Source organism: Meira miltonrushii (genome assembly GCF_003144205.1).
Source record: "Meira miltonrushii strain MCA 3882 unplaced genomic scaffold FA14scaffold_2, whole genome shotgun sequence".
Taxonomy (NCBI): domain Eukaryota; kingdom Fungi; phylum Basidiomycota; class Exobasidiomycetes; order Exobasidiales; family Brachybasidiaceae; genus Meira; species Meira miltonrushii.
The window spans coordinates 712,795-733,962 of record NW_020289944.1 but is presented as its reverse complement, the minus strand read 5'-3'; the positions used below and the strand labels follow the sequence as shown (position 1 = coordinate 733,962).

The 21,168-nt window shown below is 42.6% G+C and overlaps 7 protein-coding genes across 7 annotated transcripts; 3 read left to right on the top strand and 4 right to left on the bottom strand.

The window, feature by feature from the left end:
* Positions 1–1,887: 1,887 nt before the first annotated feature.
* On the bottom strand, positions 1,888–2,769 carry FA14DRAFT_121872 (kinase-like protein; the record flags this gene model as incomplete). The annotated part of the gene is made up of 1 exon (XM_025496489.1): positions 1,888–2,769. A coding segment is annotated over one exon (882 nt), but the record flags the coding sequence as incomplete, so codon positions are not given.
* A 1,257-nt stretch (positions 2,770–4,026) lies between these two features.
* Positions 4,027–5,085, bottom strand: FA14DRAFT_34373 (uncharacterized protein). Its single transcript, XM_025502218.1, has one exon. The coding sequence runs from the start codon at positions 4,809–4,811 to the stop codon at positions 4,254–4,256; it is 558 nt and encodes a 185-aa protein (XP_025355114.1). The 5' UTR covers positions 4,812–5,085; the 3' UTR covers positions 4,027–4,253.
* Positions 5,086–7,245: 2,160 nt separating this feature from the next.
* Positions 7,246–9,658, bottom strand: FA14DRAFT_34353 (concanavalin A-like lectin/glucanase). The gene is made up of 2 exons (XM_025502217.1): positions 9,563–9,658; positions 7,246–9,423 (listed from the first exon to the last, which is right to left on the bottom strand). Exon 2 carries the CDS (start codon positions 9,255–9,257, stop codon positions 7,386–7,388), a length of 1,872 nt encoding a protein of 623 aa, XP_025355113.1. The 5' UTR covers positions 9,258–9,423; positions 9,563–9,658; the 3' UTR covers positions 7,246–7,385.
* Positions 9,659–10,970: 1,312 nt separating this feature from the next.
* On the top strand, positions 10,971–11,834 carry FA14DRAFT_108196 (uncharacterized protein; the record flags this gene model as incomplete). The annotated part of the gene is made up of 1 exon (XM_025495831.1): positions 10,971–11,834. A coding segment is annotated over one exon (864 nt), but the record flags the coding sequence as incomplete, so codon positions are not given.
* Positions 11,835–13,605: 1,771 nt separating this feature from the next.
* FA14DRAFT_154244 (thiamine biosynthesis protein Nmt1) lies at positions 13,606–14,640 on the top strand (the record flags this gene model as incomplete). The annotated part of the gene is made up of 1 exon (XM_025497667.1): positions 13,606–14,640. The coding sequence occupies one exon, from the start codon at positions 13,606–13,608 to the stop codon at positions 14,638–14,640; it is 1,035 nt and encodes a 344-aa protein (XP_025355111.1).
* A 382-nt stretch (positions 14,641–15,022) lies between these two features.
* FA14DRAFT_160249 (DUF1692-domain-containing protein) lies at positions 15,023–16,595 on the top strand (the record flags this gene model as incomplete). Its single annotated transcript, XM_025498588.1, has 1 exon — positions 15,023–16,595. A coding segment is annotated over exon 1 (1,097 nt), but the record flags the coding sequence as incomplete, so codon positions are not given.
* Positions 16,596–16,737: 142 nt separating this feature from the next.
* FA14DRAFT_144237 (SAICAR synthase-like protein) lies at positions 16,738–19,525 on the bottom strand (the record flags this gene model as incomplete). Its single annotated transcript, XM_025497238.1, has 3 exons — positions 19,065–19,525; positions 17,430–17,993; positions 16,738–17,189 (listed from the first exon to the last, which is right to left on the bottom strand). The coding sequence occupies exons 1-3, from the start codon at positions 19,498–19,500 to the stop codon at positions 16,738–16,740; spliced, it is 1,452 nt and encodes a 483-aa protein (XP_025355109.1). The 5' UTR covers positions 19,501–19,525.
* Between the last annotated feature and the right edge of the window lie 1,643 nt (positions 19,526–21,168).

The window sequence follows — 21,168 nt, the reverse complement described above, 5'->3', positions numbered from 1 at the left end:
TCTTCAAGCAATTATACAATCTTGCTTGCTAGACAAACGTCTGTTGTGCTTCTTGTCACCTCGAACGTCATGATGATGATGATGATTGGCTGGCGACTTTTGATCAAGATTACTTCCTCTTGCCAATGCCAAAGCTGCTGCTCCCATTGAACGATCTACAATTTCACCATCTTCAACCGAAAAACCTCCCGAAGTTGAATATTGTCCTCGAGACCATGGTAATCCTTGACTGGCATGTCTGCCTGGAGTTTTAGGTTGACCGTCAGAAGCTTTGGTTCCGTTCGAATGGGAAGAATGATGGGTAAAATTAGGCGTACTTCCAATACTCAAAGCAGCCGCACTTGCTGAAAGATGTCTTTGTCTGCGATTGGCTTGTAAAGCTGCTCGTGAAATTGGTACGTCATGCGAAGATGGTTGTGGACTTTTATTGTTTCCCATTGCCCGAATTTCAATCGAAGGAAATTGACTTCGACCGGCAGATGACATTTGTGATGTTGGACTGCCCAATTGGAAACTGCTTGACATACTTGATGCACTGCTGCCATAACCAAGCGAATCATCGTGAACACTTTGCGAACTACTGGGAGATCGTATCATTCCATTGGAAGAGTCATTGGTTCGATTGTGCTCATGTGTAGGCAATTCGATCGGAGTAGATGAAATGATGATCGGTTTGCCAACTAGAGGTGAAGGAGAAGGTGATCTTTGTCGCATAAGATGAGAAGGCAAAAGGGAAATCCTTCTTGGACGTTTTTGCCTCTTGTTTTCATCTTCTGTATCTTTCTTCCCTTGCACGTTGTGTTCTGGTGACATCGGCGTCAATGGCGGTGATTTTGAGATGTCGGGTAGCACGATTGGATCAGCTTCAATCACTGCCGTTCGAGGCGAGGAAGAAAGAGTAGCGGGTAGATTCAAATCACTTGCGCCTCCTTTACTGTTCCTCTTGTACTTGCCAAATGGGAATCGGAAAATTGTTGGGCTTGCTATCGAAGTTGGTGTAGGCGGAGGAGGTGTACTGGCAGAAGGTGTAGGGCTCAAAACACGAGTCATATCCAAAGAAGAACGATGAGTGGCCAACATCAATAATTGAGCACGTAAATTGCACGGTGTGATAGCCTTCTTTGCACAACTGGCATGACAAATCAAACCACAATCTTCGCACAAGACCGCATGCTTTTTCACCGAATCACGGCAAATCTTGCACAGAACGGGCTTACTGAACGTACTTTTGACGAAAGCATGTGTTTTATTGAGGGATGCCTGTTCGTCCAGCATGAAAACGTCATTGGTAGGAGAAGTCAAGTCCAACATGCTTGGGTCTAAAGGCATCCCATCTCCCAGCACGTTCCTTTCCTTCTCCATTCCTGCCATCGTACTTGGTGAACGTAACAGGTCCAAGGAAGTGTTTGTCGAAGTCACGTCACTTCCTCTTCTGCACATCGATTCAGAAGGCATCATAGCGGGCGGAGAAACGGAAAGAGCTGTACTTGCTCCTGCTGGTGAATAGAAAGTTGCATGACTCTTGTTTGGTTCTTCTTCATCTTCAGAGAATGTGACTTCTTTTATCGGTTTAGCAGACCAAGCGTCAGGGGCAGAAGATGCACGCATATTCTGTAGATGGGGTCGTAACGAAGCACCAGCAGAAGGTGAGGATGTACTCCTTTCCATTTCATTTTTGATCATTTCAGTGATCGCTGTTGGCTCAGAGTTACGGGCTGGCAAACAAGACAAGACGTCTGCTTGAGTGACAGTTGCTTGTCTAGTCCTACCAGCAGTTCCTTTGCGCTCTAAAGTACCACCATTCTCCATTGTGCTCTTTCGAATACTTCCTTTCCTTTGATCTCCAGAAGCAATTCTCTTGAAGAACGGAACGCTGTCTTGTGGCCTTAGTGCCTTGTGATCACCCCAAGTGGTACGTAACCATGCATGTTCGCACAGCATTGCAGCACTTGGTCGAAGAGCAGGATCTTTCTGGAAACAATGCGTCAAAAACTCGTGCAAAGTATTGGAAATATTCTTTGGCAATGGTGGACAATCATCTTCCACAATTCTCCACATAGCTGACATTGCCAACATATCACCGTAAGGCGGCTTCCCGGTTAGCAATTCGATAATTGTGCATCCTAATGACCAAATATCAGCTGCAGTAGAAGCACCTTTCAATTCAATCACTTCGGGCGCCATCCAATTGGGTGTACCGATTGCGTCATTCTTCTTCAAATCTTCAGCTGCCTTGAGGTTGAGAGAAACACCAAAATCGGATAATTTAACGTTACCGTTCTTCGTCGTAAGAATATTTGCAGCCTTCAAATCGCAATGCACAACCTTCATCTCGTGCAAATAATTGAGACCTTCCAGTATCTTGACCACATAACTTGCCACCAACTTTTCCGGGAAATTGCCAAAAGCCTTGAGAGTGTGTAGTAAGGATCCATTTTCCACATATTCCAACACGATCGAAACCACGTCTTCTCCACGTACCAAACCTTCATATTTCACAACGGATGGATGGACAAGACTTTTGAGTAATTCAACTTCGTGCATCAATTGTGTTACTTCATCTTCTGACCTATTGTTCAATTTGATTCGTTTCACGGCTACCATTTGACCAGTGTTCAAATTCAACGCACGATAAACGGAGCCGAATTGACCTCTTCCAATACAGTTGCCCAATTGCAAAGTGACATCAGCCTTTCCTTCTTCGGTAAGGATCAGTCTATGCTTCGATTGCTTCACAGACGGATCACGGGTATGCTTTACGCCAGACATGGAAGCTGAATCGTCCAAAGTGTTTGCATACAAACTTCCAGCTTCCGAACCAAATCGTGAACGTGAATTTTGTTCGAACGAAACCTCTGACCGTGAAGTAGTAAAATTTGGTCTTGCGATATGTAGATCGGACGAATAACGAAAGTGAGATTTACGTGATCCTCCTGTCGCACCTGCGGCTGAAGATCTTGGCGTTGCAGGTACCAAATCGGCAAATCTTGGCGAGATTGGTATTTCATCAATTGATTCGGTAGATTGTGCTGCTGAAAGAGATAAATGTCTTCCGATCCTCCTTGCACTAGGGGAATCTGAGCTGAAAGTTCCCGAAGTGGACATACTACGAGGGAAAGGTACACGTTGACTTGTTGTTGTGACGGCAGAAGAGCAAGCTTCTTCACTAAAGCCATCATCAGATCGAACGCTGAAATAATCATCAGCTGTTCTATTCATTGCCGGCACGCTGACTCCGCCAACCGACATACTCCTGACAGGATTGCGAGGAGTAGCCAAACCGTTGGTTGATCGACCGCTATTTCGCCTAGAAGGTGCTCCAGGATGTCGGATTGGCGTGATACCAATTGCATTCCTATTCTCATCCAGAATCGTTGGCGTGCGAGGGCTGCTCAAGCCAGTTCCACGAAGATTAATCTCTTGACTGATCCTCCTTTGAGATGTCGAACGTGCCATGGGAAGTGCTGAAGCTCCTGGCCATTGAACGCTAGATGGGCTAACAGGAGATGCTACATTTTCTTGATCGCCATTCAAAAGCATGGAAGGCGTCACATTCTCTTCCTCTTCAACAACGTGTGTCAAACTGACCACTGATTCGCTCAATTTTCGATCACGGTAAGGCATCCTATATTCTTCATCGATTGGATGTGATGAAACTGCTTCGGAAAAGGTGATGGTAGAATTGACACGAGCTCGCGAACCTGAATTTGCAAAAGATGCTCCATTTCCAAGTCTTGAAGAAGAGCCGTTGGAATGATTGTTACCGCTACTTGTTGTACTGCTAATGCTGCTATTCCCATTACTACCAATCGAAACCGATCCACCTCCGTTTAATTCAAACGTTTGACGTCTAGGAGATAGGATCATCGTTGTTGATCATCAAAATATGCTCCAAGCGTAAAATATTGCGGGGTAATGATTCTTATCAGGAGCAATGCCGTGCTTGAGTGCGAAATGATAGGGGGAGATTTGCAGAAAGACGGATAACGGTTCCGTGCAAAGCGTATAAGTTGAAAAAGGATATGATGCTCAATATTGAAAAAGGAGCTAGCGGTCAAATGAAATTGAATGGGGTGTGAGGTTCCGTTGATTGTCGGATAGGTTCACCTTTCGGATTGCGGATGGGTATACTGTGTCGTAAATTAGACTGAGATGATAAAGATACTTTTTGTCTTTTTTTGATTGTCGTCAAAGGGTTGCATAAGATTACCTTTCGCTTCTCATCAAGAGAGACGATTGAAATAGGGTTCACGTTAAATTGGATCGACGAGATATCTTTTGAGATTTAGGAGTACCCTCTCTATTATCCTTCTTAGGTGCGCACTTTTGCGACGACCCAAAGAAGCGGATAACAAGACTTTACTCCATAAAAGCTTGTCTTTCCTATGATCACGACTTTGTGTTCGCGTGATGTATTGGGGAAAGACAGTGACCGCTTGTAGGTTTGATGGTGATGAGGTATTGGGAACAAGTAAGCTATGATGACGATGAGTGTACCCTAATCGTACGGTATCAGCCAAAGAGAGAACAGTAAAATGCACTATTGACAGAGATAGAGCCAAAAAAAAGAAAAAAAGAGATTTGATGAAAACGTTTAATCTCAAAGAGTGAAGTACACTTCTCATGTACCTGTTGCTTGAACTGCAAGAGAAGACCATTGACCCCTTAAGATTGATTAGTGACTTTGAAGAATCAGTCGGGCATAAATGTCCTTGAAGGTAGGATGAGTGTGCATATATGCAGCAGCATATAATCTGCACTAAGCGTGACAAACACAAAGAGAGAGAGAGAACGTACGTGCATGGGTGCATACAAGAAAAAGGTGTGCAAGTGGCGTGCAATATAACTTAGCGTGTAATCCTTTCTTTGATTGTATCACAGTCTGAGCGAATGATGTGCTGATGCTGTTGCTGCATAGCATCAGACAAGTATGTTTGTAGTGTCGTAGTATGTACATACATACGATGTTTCCACCCTTCCCGACTAAACATGTACCTTTTGTAAAAGGATCAGTGCACTGCATGACATCCTGTAATTCATCGGACACAGAGCGTTTACAACACAACAAAACACTTTGACCTTTTCTTTTTTCTTGACGCGGAGATCCAAAATGAGCAATTCGAAAGGGCCCGGAAATGAGATCGGATGATTTACTAATTGATAATAGGTCAAAAAAACAGGGAGAGAACCCTGAAAGGAGCTTCAAGGAGGATGAGAAATCTCACGCTCATCAATTGCAAAAAAAAGAAAGATAGCAAAGAATGGGCAGTGCTCTCATTCAATTGTCTCGCATTGTGCATGGACCCTGCATTACAGACAAGGAAGCAAGCAAATCTGTCTTGAAGTTATTGATCCTCTAAATGATGTTCAGAAGAAGTACAGCAGCTATGTATTGGATCGGTGTTATCCCTTTAGAAAAAGAGGTCAAGTGGCTTTTTGCCCTTTTCTCACACACAATATTACCCCGGATCTTTTTCTGTTTAAAAACGCGTGTAGAATGGGAGACGGCACGCAGCGGACGGAATTCCAGCACTAAGAAAGACTAAAAAAGTCTTGTTTGAGTGGGCACGTTTATAAAACTGGCCAAGACCTCCTCTTGATAAGCCAATTCTTAACTTACGTACGGTTCTTGCAGTAAATTGGCTAGCGTTTGTTATGCTGATTGACAAGTCGGATCAATATTGTAGTACATGTGCATAAAATGCAAGCAAATGCATAACTACGTCAACAAACTACATCACAGAAAGTCCTCTTGCATTTTTATGTTTTTATATTTTTAGTTTGAAACACTTTTTAACCCACTGCATACTTTCTCCAAAATAAAAAATATTGACTAAAGTTTCAAAAGTAGCATATCTTTAAAATATTGTTCTTTAGTGTAAGCATTAAAGTTTAATTTATTCATACCTTTAGGGTTAGGGTAATTGATCAATCAACTTTATCTTGTTAAATAAGATTGATTACTATCAAGCCAAAGCGGAATTGGAAAAATGATTGCTTAATTGAAGGCCCACTATATCCCTTATAAACGGTCAAAACGGCGAAAGCGGGATCGAAAAAGTGTGATTAAAAGCCACGCTAGTAGTGATTGGGTTGGTGTAGCGAGTAATAGCATCTCAACGGTCAAACTTGTATGCTTCTCTCAATAAGGTTTTGGTGCCATTCCGCACTAGAAATGCGGGCTTGCGTGGCTGTGTGTGTGTTTGTGCTCGATCTATGCAATCAAATGCACTTTACCATAAAAGACCTGCATCTAACAGCTGTAAAAGAAAAGTGAACGATATCTATTGCATGTCCTACTGCTGCTTTATGCAAAAACCGTTGAATTTGTTTCTTTTTTGCCGCCTTTCGATCATCGGTGCCTATTGCATGGCTTGCAGGATTGTGAGAACGTTTTAGTATAAAAAATCTTACTTGATCTCGATAAGAAAAAAAAAAATTTATGTGTAGAAACAAAAGATGTGGCTGTGCGAAAGACCCTTGTTCTGGAATTCATTTTTCGAACAAAAAAGGGACCGAAAGGCTAGAATTGTATAGCGATCGCCATGCAAGAGTAGATGTTTTATACGGACATTTCAAAAATATCAGACAGCAAGTTATACCAAAATATTCTCATGATAGGCAATTATGATCGGATCCATGCTTAGATGAAAAATTACGATAGATTGAAAAAATGTCAAAGCGGTGCTTTGATCGGATTGAAAAAAATAATGGGCTGTGCTTTTGAATCTTGAGCAAAAAAAAAGTGGCAACCCCTTTCAGGGTCCAAGCTGCGATCTCATGCTATTGACCGCCGGGTAAAAGCTTTATATTGAAAAAATGGTGCCCAAAGGGTGAAATTGATTGAAAACGTACTTGGCGTTATTGAAACCTGTAAGCCACAGCTTGTAATATGGTGGTTCAACCTTTTTTTGCAAATAACCACAACACTGGGCTTAAAAGCCACACGAATATTAATTAATCTCTTTTTTTGCCGGCTTGATCGTCAGGTATGCATGCATGTATACCTTCTCAATCGATTTTAGCACCAGTATGCCCGATTATTACGAAATAATTGTCACTCAGTCTTACGTGATCATATCATCGAATACATTTTACGGCACGTTCTTGACATAGAACAATACAACTTAGTGTTATCAGATCAGGCTAAGGAGATTTTCATGTCCACTAAAATAATTCCGTGACATTTGTTCGGATCAATCAACACCCGATCATTCTCTAAAGAAAATCTCACAACTCCAATAAATCGGATCCGGGTCTTGTTAATCAATAAAATTGAATGGTAAAAATACATAAAAAGAATGAGAAAATTAAAAAGAAATAGTGTCCATTTAAAATAAAGAGATAAGGAATTGTTCAAACCGTAAAGAAAAAAATTGTTCATCTTAACGGTATCGCGGATATTGCTGTTGTTGTTGTTGTTGCTGCCTCTGATAAGATTGTTGACATTGTTGATCATATCCGTTCATCCTTTGAGGTGGATTATAGTTTACTTGAGAAGGTGCAAAGCTGGCCTGTAAAGCAGCGGGCGTTTGATGAAGAGCAGGCGTATAAGCATTCATGCCGGGAGTATAAGGTCCTCGAACGCCTCCGTTCGGATAAGGTGTAAAAGGTGTGCCTGGTGTACCGGGCGTGGCAAATTGATTGATCGCAGGCGAAGCTGGATATCTTCTTTGTTGATATTGCGGACTTTGTGGTATTGGTTGCGGTGGTGGTTGTCTTTGCATTTGCTGCGGTGGTTGTCTTTGTGGCATTTGTTGTTGGAATTGTGGTTGGAATTGCGGAGTTTGTTGCTGGAATCGTTGCGGTGATTGAGCATAGCCTAAATTCTGCTCACTCATGGCATATTCGTCTGCACCATACAATGAACTAGATGAATCTGACCATTCTTGACGGTTCATCGGACCTGGTCTAGGGCCAGAAGCTGGTCCATACCCTTTTCCAACCCGTTGTGCGCCCATAGGAGTAGGATCTGCATACATTGCTTCATTTTCACTTGCTTCATCTTCGTCATCGTATAAGGCTTCATAGCGTGTACCTTTATTGGAGGAAGAGTTAATGTTATTGAAACCTACACTACCATCCTTCAATGGAACTCCACTGTTTGCTAAAACGTTATTACCATTTTCTCTTTTCTTGTAACGTCGGAAAAGACAAACGCATAATGCCCACATGACAGCTAAAGATATTGCACCTGCAACGACTGGAACTGCGATACTCAATGTTCGATTATTGGCTAACCATCCACCTGAGCTATTGAGATTATTGCTGGTTGAACCTTTTCCGGTAACGTCTTTCTGGGATAAACCAGACGTATCACCTGATCCATCCCATGCGTTGCTGTTCGACTTGGTGAAAGCAGATTGAACAGAGTAGCCAGGCAGACCGGGAGGAGCATCATCTTGAGGTGACGCGAGATAGGAAATTGGATCATTTGAAAGTGCAAATTGAGGCTCATTATCGCTCATTTGACCGGTGTATACCCATGAAGTAGTTGTATTTCCGTTTCCAACTGTGGTTTCATTGAGGTTTGATTGAGAGGCGCAAGTCGTTTGGAAAGATCGGATTTCAGCCGAATAATAACCTGGACTTGTGTATGCACTGCTGGTCCAATCTATAGCACCTCCTGCCCATTGGATAACTCCGGGAGGATTGGTTGAATTACCACCTGCCCAAACGGAAATTTGAACTCTACTTGGACTTCTTGGATAATTTGTACCTGCTTGACTTCTGGTTAATGTTCTAACCACATTTCCATCGATCGACCATTGCAATTGATTTTCTTGCCAATTAAGTCCATATGTATGCCAATCAGAAACGCTAGATGAAGCATTGATTGATTGTGCACTTCCTTTTACCGTCACTCCTTGTGAGAAGTAATTCGTTTGAGCGTCTTCTGCGTTTGCTGTTGTGAATTCCCAATCGATTTCATCTTTGATATCGCTCATGGTGATAAAGGCAAAAACTAAACCTGCTAATGCATTATGTCTTGCTGAAAGTTGAATGTTTCCGTATAACATATAATCCGTTGTAGAAATCTTTGTTTGACTTTGTTCTGTAAGTTCGAGTAAGACACCTTCTGGACCTTTACCCAAATAGCCGTAATCCAAGGTAAAAGGTGCATTACTCGAGTTACCGTTGTATAATAAAATTGGCCAAAATTGATGTGAATTATTGTAATCGGATGGTGCGAATGTGATATTTTTATCTTGACAGATCGGGTTTGGTAAACAAGAAGAAGGCGCAAAAGACATCATCGGTTGACAACCACCTGCACATTGAAATGATCCACTTCCACACGTTCCACCAACTCCGCAACAAGGACTATCTTTTGGACATTTTTGTGTTGCCGAACACGCTTCGCCTGCTGCTGATGCGAACGAGATTGCGGTTGCTAGCAGTGTTGATATAAGAAAGAATGCTCTTTGTTTTCTCATTTTATTGGTGTGATTTGTGATGTGATGGTGTTCAACAGTTGAGATCGGAGTGATTGAGGTGATGATGTAAAAATAGATTTATCAGAGCCGACCGATATAGCAAGTGTGTCCTAAATTCTACTTACCAACAACACCTTTTAAACTCGTTCCTGAATAGAAGTGGAACGCATAAACTGTTAAAGTGCCTTACTTTCAGAGCTTGCACTGCCGCTCCCTTTTGTTTTGCTTCCCGCTCAAAAGAATACCCCTAACTACCTAAATAACAGAATAGAAACTTAAAAAGGAAAGAATGTTGGACTTCTATGCTCGGCATCATGCATGCATATTAAAAATTACGCGCCGGCGCGCGAGCTGAACGCGTTTTATGAAGCAAAGTTCGGCTCAGTTGATATGTTACGGCTAACGATGTCGAAAGTAGGGTTACACCAATCTTCGATAGCTTCCCCGCAAATAAGAGAGTTCGGGAAGCGACATTTGCATTTGTAGCATTGAAGTGGTACATCACCAAAAAAGTTGATGAGCATCAAGGTTGGTTTAAAAGATCTGGAAATCTGTTCCTGATTTATCAATCAATCCATTATTTAATTGTTAAGCTCATGCCTGCTCCATGGAGTTGTAAGGCTACTTGTATCTCTTCAAGATTCGATCACGTTTCTCACACTATTCCTCCGTCTTCATCCGAAGTGACAGATAAGCGAGATGTGGGAATGATGAAGGATCAGATTAAATGCATGGTAAACGGATAAGTCCGACAAGATCAAGGTTCATGCTGTACCAATGACTCGGGCTAGCATACGGAGATCTCCGAAGAATGACGTTGAGCCTGTATTGTGGCAGTGATTACGGTGTACTAAAGTGTTGGATGTCTGAACATGCGGACAGGAACAAAAAGGGCAACAGAACAGAGCAAGAAATGTTGTGGGCGTTTGATGATGATGACATGCATGAAAAACAATGTGTGCCAAGGTTACAGTACAATCAATCACTTACGCTAAAACCAACAGCTGAGCTTTGGGGGAAATGCCCGCTTGTCAGACATATGATGTCCGAATTGCACTGCTGTGCAGGAAAACAAGCTACTGCCAAGCTAAGCAGATGTCTAGCCCGTACACATACACTGATAATGTGTGTTCGGCTTGATGCCGGATTGTGTTCAACATTTGCCGGGTACAGTTCATGTGCCTGCAGAAAGTTAATTTTCTCCACTGTGGAGACTGCTGCTTTGTCACCATATGGTCATCCTTTTTAAAAAGAAAGTATAATTTATGCACTAAACCAGGGTTAAAGGTACACTCCGCCGATCAAAGGTAAAAAATCAGCTCATGTGTATATAATCAGGGCTATTTTGGCAAGCTTGACTTTTGTTCACCTCTTCAATCCCCCTTCCATCACTTCTTCTAACAAAACATGTCTGGCATTAACGACGATACAGTAAAGAGCCATAACGGCCAAATCAACGGTGACAATGACTTTGCCATCGATAATGATTACAACAGAGCAAGTCCATCAGGCAATACAGCCATCCCTCATCCACCAAAGAAGAACGATGGTGGTTTGATCACTGTGCAACCTTTACGCAGATCAGAAATGCAACCTTCTTACAAGCAAGATCTTGGTTTGGCAGAAGTCAATCATGGATTCTACGGTAGTTTGATTAATGGCTTGGGTGCTTGTGCAGGTTCGATCGGTCAATTCCCATGTTGTCCATGCCCTAACCCTTTCAAAGAAGTTCGTCAAGGTAGCGTCGGTTTGGTAAGCAGATTCGGTCAATTCTACAAATCCGTCGATCCAGGTTTGGTAAAGATTAACCCTTGCAGTGAAAGTTTACGAATTGTTGATGTCAAGATTCAATTGACCACCGTTCCACAACAACGTGTTACAACAAAGGATAACGTCAGTTTGGAAATCGATAGTGTTCTTTATTGGCACGTTAGCAACCCTTACCGTGCTGCTTTCGGTATCAATGACGTTCGTACTTCTCTGATCGAACGTGCTCAAACGACATTACGTGATGTTGTTGGTAGCAGAACATTGCAAAGTGTGATTTCCGACCGAACAGAAGTTGCAAGACAAGTAGAAGAAATCGTTGAAGGAGTTGCAGAGAAATGGGGTGTTTCGATTGAATCAATTTTGATCAAAGATATCGTATTCTCACGTGAATTACAAGAATCACTCTCTTCTGCTGCTACTCAACGTCGTATTGGTGAAAGTAAGGTTATCGCAGCAAGAGCAGAAGTTGATGCTGCAAGGTTGATGAGACAAGCAGCAGATATTCTTGCTTCGCCAGCAGCAATGCAAATAAGACAATTGGAAAGTTTACAAGCAATGGCCAAACAAGCCAATTCAAAGGTCATCTTTGTTCCCATGTCTCTCGATGCAAGCGGAGCAACTGCTTTGACGAATGCAAATCAAGGTAGCGCTGGCCAAGGTTCAACAGGACTATCAACCGGTGAAGTTAGTCAACTTGCTCAATTGAGTACAATCTGAGTAGTGCAATCAAGCACTTTTTCTATTGACCATTGGAATCATCTCTTATTTCGCTTTCATTTCGATCGTCTTTAATTCTTTGATCAATTCCTCCTCTTTTGTGTAGCTTATTTGATCGACACAGATTTATTCTGTAGATTCTTCTTTTTTCTTGATATCCATGCTCTCAATGATACCGATTCAATTATGACACTACACTATCTGACTTGAAAAGACAGATTCAAAATGAGAATTTACCTGACAGGCACATGAAGTCAATCTACGAGCTTGCCTGGAATTGCTAGTGTGCTATTGATCAAGAGAGAGAGGGAGAGAGAGAAGATACATGTGTATGTAAACAGTGTCGTTCCAAGTTGCCGCTACCTCATTAAAGCGGAAAGTGACCGCTTGAATCGAGAGATATGGAACGAAGATGACCCTTGAATTGGCTTGTTTGGACATTGCTTGTAATCTTTCGAATTGCCTTATTTGCATAGCTGCTGGCGAAGCAAGGATATCGGCTGCTTGTCTCATCAACCTTGCAGTATCAACAGCAAGAGCAGAAGTTGATGCTGTAAGGTTGATGCTGTTGATGCTGCAAGGTTGATGAGACAAGCAGCCGATATCCATGCCCTCAATGATACCGATTCAATTATGACACTACCCTTTGTGACTGAAAAGACAGATTCAAAATGAGAATATACCTTGACAAACACACGTGAAAATTATCACTTTTCTTAACAAATCCGAACATAGCCGTCATGTCGGGTTGGGACTTTGGGAGGAGTGTGTAAGTTGCATAACAACAGAATGGCCCATGCAGATTCATTCATTCATCGTCGGCTTGACCGTTACCGCGAAGGTACTCAAATGCACTGCGCTACGCCCGCTAACGGTTTTTAAAGGGTCTTTGTGGTAACCACACACACTTTATTGTAATTGCGAATAGGACCGATTACACAAAGCAGTGAGCAATGATACTGTCTGTTGTACACAGCAGTGCAAAACGCCACACAGTTTGATTGTCAAATGCATGTGCATTTAGCGTAAACGATAATAGAATGGCTCGATGATTGTGATTCTAGAAAGACGGGCTGTCAATCTATGAGCCTTGCTTGCCTAGAAATGCTAGTGCACTATCGATCGAGAGAACACACGTTTCAAATAAACTTATCTTGGGTAAGAAAATGATTCCTTATTTGTGGAACAGGCACTGATTCTACACCACACTCTTATGGTGTTGTTCCGTGCACAAATGCAAATAAACTGCTCTACCCCCCAACAACAAGTGCTATTGTAATACATAAGATCATACTTATCATGATCTCCTTTGATCAAAGGCACTTCCGATGTCATTTTCCTATTGCCCGAAAATTAAAATTGCCCCACATGTGCATAAAAGCAGTGTAATTCATTACGTCTTGTTTGGATTTGATCGGTAATCTCTCTTTTGTGATGCCCTTATCCCAAACAGTAGTCATCATTCTACGCCCTTCAATTTAGCAGTGTTGCGGTGAAATGATAAATATAGGGTCTGACTTTGAACTTGTTGCTCGCACAGACAATCAAATAACCAATCAGATAGAAGAATGTTTGTCTTGCTGGCCAAAAAGAAATGATGCTTGATCAAAGCGTTCTCGCAGTTATAAAAGATTCTAAGAAATATTCAATTTCATTCCTTTTCCCCCATCATCAACAAAAAATGTCTACCGATAAAATCACTTTCTTGTTTAACTGGCGTGCAACGCCTTATCATGCTCCCGTCTTTCTTGCACAAGCAAAAGGTTATTTTGCCGAACAAGGAATCAAAGTTGCACTTTTACAACCACAAGATCCAAGTGATGTAACTGAAATCATTGGTTCAGGTAAAGTGGATATGGGAGCAAAAGCAATGATTCATACGATTGCCGGTAAAGCCCGTGGTTTCCCAATCAAATCCGTTGGTACAATGATGGATGAACCTTTTACCGGTTTAGTTTATCTCAAAGACAGCGGTATTACACGTTTCGAAGATATTAAAGGTCGTAAGATCGGTTATGTCGGTGAATTTGGTAAAGTTCAATTGGACGAATTAACACAACATTTCGGTTTAACACCAAACGATTATACTGCCGTTCGTTGTGGAATGAACGTTAGTAAAGCGATCAAAAAAGGTGAAATTGATGCAGGTATCGGTTTGGAAAACGTTCAAATGGTTGAATTGGAAGAATGGTTGAAAGAACAAGGTCGTGATCCGGCAGATGTGCAAATGTTACGCATTGATGAATTGGCTGAATTGGGTTGCTGTTGTTTCTGTTCGATTTTGTACATTGCAAACGAACCTTTCATCAACGCAAACCCTGAAAAGGTCAAGAAATTCATGACTGCCGTCAAAAAGGGTGGTGATTACTTGTTGGCAAACCCACAAGAAGCATGGGAAGAATGCAAGGATTTCGTTGCCGAACTCAACACACCATTACAAGACAAGGTATTTGAACGTAGCTTCGTTTATATGAGCCGTGATGCAGCAAACGTTCCACGTGATTGGAACAAAGTAACAAATTACTGCAAACGTTTGGGAATCGTTTCACAAGATTTCCAACCAAATTACACAAACAATTTCCTCTCTTGGCAACCAGACGCTGAGGTTGAAGACCCAGACGCCAAACAACGTCAAGTTGCAGCTTATCAAAAAGATGTTGCCGCTGGCCGTCAAGGTGTTTTAACCCATGCAGTCGCCGTCAAGGCCGCTTCATGAGAATGTTCTCGTGTATATACACACAATGATGTTTGAGTAGATTTATAAATACATATATATACATATATTTAGAGATATAAAAAATCCATTGTTCATCGTGACCAGCTGCTAAGAGGAGGAAGCTTCCCCCTCTCTTAATCTCTTATTACAGGGCGCGACCTTCTTCTGCCCGCTTAGTCTAATTTTAGCTTTGAGTAGTAACGTTGCTGGCTTGCCTTGCCTTGCCTTTGATTGAAGCTAGCGTGCAGATTGCCGAATCCCTTTTATTTAAGCGGGGGGCTGCATGTGGTCAATCAGGTAGAATTGCACCGCTGGAAGGTATATTATATACATGTGTATTGTATGAACACGCACCTTCTTCTTGCTTTTCTTACAAACGACACTCTCCTCTTCGTATACCACCACAACTCCCTCCTCTCGCCAATCGGATCATCTCGGCAAGCCTTGTTGTGCTGCTAGTAATCCTAACAAGATGGGTAGAAATGGCATATTCGGTCAATTGAGCGGGATAGATGCTTTTGGAAAAACGATGGACGATGTTCGAATTCGAACGAATATTGGTGCAATGATTACGTTGACATCGTTTATTTTGATCGTATTTTTGACATTAGGAGAATTCATTTCTTATCGTAAAATTCACGAAAAGACTGAACTTATCGTCGATGTTAGCAGAGGTGAAAAACTCACAATCAATATGAACATGACTTTTCCACGTGTGCCTTGTTATCTTCTTTCGATCGATATTATGGACATCAGCGGTGAAAGTCAAATGAACTTGATGCACGATATCACAAGGACAAGATTACATGCAAATGGATTACCAGTACCCGATGGTCAAACATCAACAATGCATCTAAACGGACCAGTCGAACGTGTCGCAAAGACACATGATCAAACATATTGTGGTTCCTGTTATGGCGGAGAACCGGGAGAAAGTGGATGCTGTAACACTTGCGAAGAAGTGCAAGAGGCATACGTAAGAAAAGGTTGGAGCTTTGGTGACCCAGAGCATGTAGATCAATGTGTCAAAGAGCACTGGTCAGACAAGATTAAAGAACAAGCAACCGAAGGCTGTAACGTTGCCGGAAAAGTACACGTTAACAAAGTTGTGGGTAATTTGCACATGTCAACCGGAAGAGCGTTCCAAAGAAACAGTCAGCATATGCACGATCTGGTACCTTACTTGGCCGGCAAAGGTGATAATCATCACGATTTCGGACATCACATTCATGAATTCTCATTCGATGATGATAGCGCTTTCAAATGGTCAAATGCAGATCGATTGGCCGCTCGTAAATTGATGGGAATCGTTGATCCTCTTTCTGGCGTGATGATGCATACAGAAAAGAGTCAATTCATGATTCAATACTTCTTGAAAGTTGTGCCAACCGAATTACGTTTAAAGAGCAAGCATCTTTTGAAAGGACATCAGTACAGCGTTACTTCTTATGAACGTGACCTAGACATGTCTCCAGGCCATCTACAAGTAGCAGCAAAAAAGCAGAAAGAAGTTCCAGGAAAGGTGCAACATGGATTCATGGGAATGCCCGGTGTCTTTTTCAATTTTGATATTAGTGGCTTAAAGATGGTTAGAGTGGAATATCGTAAATCTCTCTCCCACTTTTTGACATCTACCTGTGCAATTGTTGGAGGAATTCTTACCGTGGCAGGAATCATAGACGCAGCCGTTCATGCCAGCAGGATTCGAATGGGTATTCAAAGCGCATCAGGAGGTGGTGCAAATCATTGGGAAGGCGGCGGCATTCGATTGGGAGGTAAACTAGTCTAGCTTTTTTGCGTAAGAATTGCTTTCTTTTTTTCCCCAATTCATCATCTGTATCACTTTTCAACAATTAATCTTGTACACGAATGAAATATTCAAACTTGATCCGAATAATGATGTAAGAATGACAATTCCGTGTTATTTACAGAGTGTGGGTAATATATACAATAATACATCGATGTAGGTTGACCGATTCCTGTACGAAGGCATAAAGTGAGCAAATGAAGCAATTCTGGCATAAGAGGTAGCACATTAGAGAATAATACAACACATACAACACAAAGAGTGTATTTTATAAAGGAACGTCTTTTATCTCAAGATGATACATGACCGTCAAGGCCATCACGAGAATCTGCAAAAATTCCATCAAATACATCACTGCCATCGATTATCAAATCGCCCAAATCAGCTTTTTGAATTAAAATTTTCAATTGTTCTTCTTCTTGAATGCCTGAATCCTTTGCCTGCTTTTCAGCTTCACTCTTCCGTCTTTGACGTTCACGATCCCAAATCTCTTCAAAACTCCTTGCAAGATGCTGTAGACCAAACAAATAACCGCTATCCGGTCCATCACGCCATTGAGGCGGAAAACGTACGATCGGACGACCTGCCGCACGAAGAGCTTCCAATTCCGCCTCATCAGCTGCATCTTCGTCTGGGTAAATGTAATCATGTCCAGTCGTGCAATGTGCGAAGTCAATAATACGAATATTGATTTCACCCTTCTTTCTTCTTCTGTTCGGAGGTGCGCTACTTGGAATTGTTCCTGTAGCTGAAGAAGACGGCTGCAAAAGAGGACTTAAACTTGCCCGACTGGAAGACATACTACTTGAAACATTTCCTGCACCGTTGTTCAGAATCGCTTCTCGTTCTTGTTGCACAGCAGGACTGGCCATGATTGCAGCAATAGATGACTCTCCGTTGTTTGAAGTAGAACCAGCAGCATTTTGCGCTCTTTGCTGCTTTGCAACTTGCTCTAAAGCATCCCAAATTGTTGGTGAATAACCAGCTTGACCATGCCTTCTACGATGTTCGAATTCGCGCAGCAAGCGAGATTGTGTTTGTTCATCGCCATCGTAAATGAATAAGAGGCTGCTTGCATAGAAACGATATCCTTTCAATCGAAAGATGATACCAGCCAATCTGTACAATTTCTCCAAGATGATGGGTATATGATGAACCAACAAACATTTACCATCTTCGAAAAATCGTGCAAGAGCAGTAGAAAATTGATCAGGCGCAATCTGTCTTCCGTAATACTTATCTTGGAAAAGATAATTATCCTTTTTGCTATCGTATACTTGCATACCACAAATGCGCACACCATGTGTTCTGGATGTTGTCTTATCGCATTTCTTCGTTTGACTCTTTCGCTTTTTGTCCGTTGCATCTAAACCGTATTGTCTGGTGCCCATTTTCAGATCAAGAACGCATGGGAATTTCAATCTGCCCGTCAGATCTTCCATTAACAAGAATTGCTCTTGTCGAACGGGCGAAGGTTCTACTTGATCAACAGTCATGTCCGCGTGCAAGATTTGGAACGGTCTTGGCGTACGTTGACGAGACTCATCTGACTCTCCTTTAGGGTCCGCATTAACGATCGTTGTATCAGATGGTTGTGCATTGTGCTCAACTTTTGTGAACGCATCACCTAAACTCATTGGCTCCATTTTCTCAGCCAATGAATTCACTTGTTCCTGCTTCTTATCACTGCCCTTTGTCGAGCTGGCAGGAGAAGTTCCCATTGGCGTCATACCCATCATGAGACGATTCTTTAGGGTTAAAGCTGCATCACTGTGTACCCGACGAGGTCGTCTAGCAGAGTTACTCTCTGCGCTCTCAAGCGCTCCATCAATCGTATCAATCGTTGCATTCGGATCGGTAGCATCAAGCAAAGGGCTGTTCGTATTGGATACAGCTTGATAAGAATCTTGACGATCAGGATGTGATACATCCTGCAATTCAATTTCCTCTTCCAAATTCGTCATACTTTTGGTCCCTGTTGCTTCTTTGCCGATCTCCAAAGCACGCGAAGGTGCATTCTTACGTCCTTTACGAACATTTCGTCTTGCCCATCCTTCATGACCGTTGGCCATTTGATTGGACGTATGGAAAGGCGAACTAAACACTTCTCGCAATACCTTTTCTTGTAGTTTGCGGTTGACCAGAGTGCAACCTCGTCCAGCAATGTACCCACTAGACATCAATGGCGTTGCTGAGCGGCTCGACATATGCGGAGAAGCACCATCAGATGTATTGGTCCATGATCGTGATTCAAATGGTGCTGATGTACTATCCCGGCTGAAAGCTTTTGGTGAAAATTCCAAGATTTGTGAAGTTGGGCTGACAGATAGCGGAGTCTCAAGTCCTTGAGCGGATTTGGGATCCAAGGAAGGCGAGAAGGTGCTCTTTCCGTGAGAAGAATGACTTTGAGCTTCTGCACTTGAGCTCAAATGGGATGAAGGCCGTTCAAGCGATCGATGTTTTCGTTCTGCGATACGATCTCCACTTTTACCTCTGCTCGATGGTGTGCCTGCACCACTTGAACCAATCCCACTTCTGCGCAAAAGCCATTCAGGAATTATATGACGATTCATATCCAAATCGACTTCTGGAACTTCATCATCATTGTCTGTTTGACCTTGAAAGATCCTGCGTCGTGTTGGCACATTCGCTTCCGATGTTCCACGAGACACTTTTGGTCGGCCTCTTTGATTGTCGGGTGAAGTAGCCGCTTCGGTATATGTGATGTTATTTTGTGCATCTGTCACGGTATCGTCTTGAGTATGCTTGTCAACATGTCGATAGCTGACGTTAAGAACACCAAGGTACTGAGGTACAAAGGATAGCAAAGAAGGATGCTCACGTTCGATCGCTTCGTAGAATTCATTCTCCCTACTGACCAAAGGCTTGCAGACAGCACGCTTAGAAAAGCGGAAGATATGGCTATGTCCGCCCACCTGATTATCGAAAGGTTGTAGTTGGACTACTGACGGAATCTCGGTCTCATCATTTGATGGTAAAACAGCAACTGTTGAAGGCCTTTTCTCGTCCGAATTCCAATCATCATCAAACATTGGTTCAACATCCTCGTCCGCATCTTCAATATCATTCTCTCCATCTTCAGAACCTTCCTCATCACGACCTGAATCATACTTGAAGCTATTGTCTTCATCGTCATCATCTTCGAATTCATCTTCGCCATCAGTGATGACAGGACTCGCGATTGCTTTCTCAAAAGCGGAAAGTCGACGTCTTTCAACAATTGCAGTGGGACTTTGAGGTTTGATTGGATTATTCTCTGCATTCGTACTTTGACCAGTAACAAGACGAGAGGGTATCTGACCTTCTTGCATGAGCGATAGAGGTGTTGCAGGTCTTTGTTCAGCCATCAGAGCATCCTTTGCCGGATGGAGCAATGATTTCCGCACTTGAGCAGAAGGTTCCACACCTGGCGAATCAGGAGATGAAGTTCGAAATACTGATGAAGGCAACTCATCTTCGGTCGTTTGTGAACCTTGTGTTTTACTGCGTAATAATCGCTTTCGAGATAAATCTCTTCTGAAATCTCGTGTTGATGAATCACTCGATGGTCCTGCACCTTTACTGGCTTCTTTGAACAATTGCAAACTAACACTTGCCTTTCGTCCTGAGTTCAACATGGCCGGTGGAAGTGCTAAATCTGCTTTTCTGTCGATCGGATGAATTACATCTTCATCATCCTCATCTCCATCTGCAATACCCAAATTCGAAGATCCGCTTCCGGGACGCCAAGCGGGTGTACTCTGAACAGATCGTGAAGGAGAGGCAGTACCGGTAGACGTTGCATTTGGCGAAAAGGGCGGAGGTGTTGGACGAATTTCTGCTGATCTAGTAGCGCTGGGATTGGTGGTACGAGAAGATGTACCAAATGCACCGACAGCTTGATCATCTTTGCGAACCCTGAATGGTTCTTTAAATACGATCGTACCTGGACTTTTGCGTGTTTCAGCTGAAGAGCGGGAACTAGAGGCAATAGCCTCTGACGTGGGGTCGTATGAATCAGAGCCATCTGTTCCTCTTCTCCTTATCATCGCGGGAGGTGGCATCGTGGTTTTGGCACGTACCATAGACCGATCAATTGATCGCCTTTTGACATCTTTTGATGTTTCGCCTACATCATTTTTACTTTCTGGAGGTCGCGATGTAGAAGATCGTGGCAGAGGAGGAGAGAATACACTCAGCTCTGGCGTGGGAATTCCGGGCGGTAAACTGATATGTATTCCGCCGCTAGAGATCTGATTTGGGATAGTGCCTGGCGCATAAACAGCATGAGAAGTTGATGTTGAACTTGAATCAGCAGTGATTGGTCTGGGACGTGAGCGAGGCGAAGTAGCTGTCAAGCCATCTTGACCAGATCGTTCTATATGATGCCTAGAAGAAGAAGCCACTTCGTTTTGTGAGGAACTGCTTGCCCTTCTATGCTCAGCTATTGATGAAGAGTGTGGGGCTGTCATTGCGTCTTTGTTGGATGTGGAATGTACATCGTTGCTCGTTACTCCTGCTGACATTCCATTAAGAACTTTGTTGTTTCAATGCCTCCACACCGCTTCAATTGCTGCTTCTTGATCACTAGGTGATCGATGTGAATTGGTAAGATGAAATGAATGATTCGATGTGTTTTGAATCTGTAGTTTGAAGAAAGAGTCGTTATTCGTGATGCAAAGCAAGTTGGCCTTAATAAGATGGCGTTCCGCTTTTGAATC

Coding starts and splice junctions, on each gene's coding strand:
- FA14DRAFT_34373 (XM_025502218.1), bottom strand. CDS start 4,811: ATGCACCCATGCACGTACGTTCTCTCTCTCTCTTTGTGTTTGTCACGC.
- FA14DRAFT_34353 (XM_025502217.1), bottom strand. CDS start 9,257: ATGATGTCTTTTGCGCCTTCTTCTTGTTTACCAAACCCGATCTGTCAA.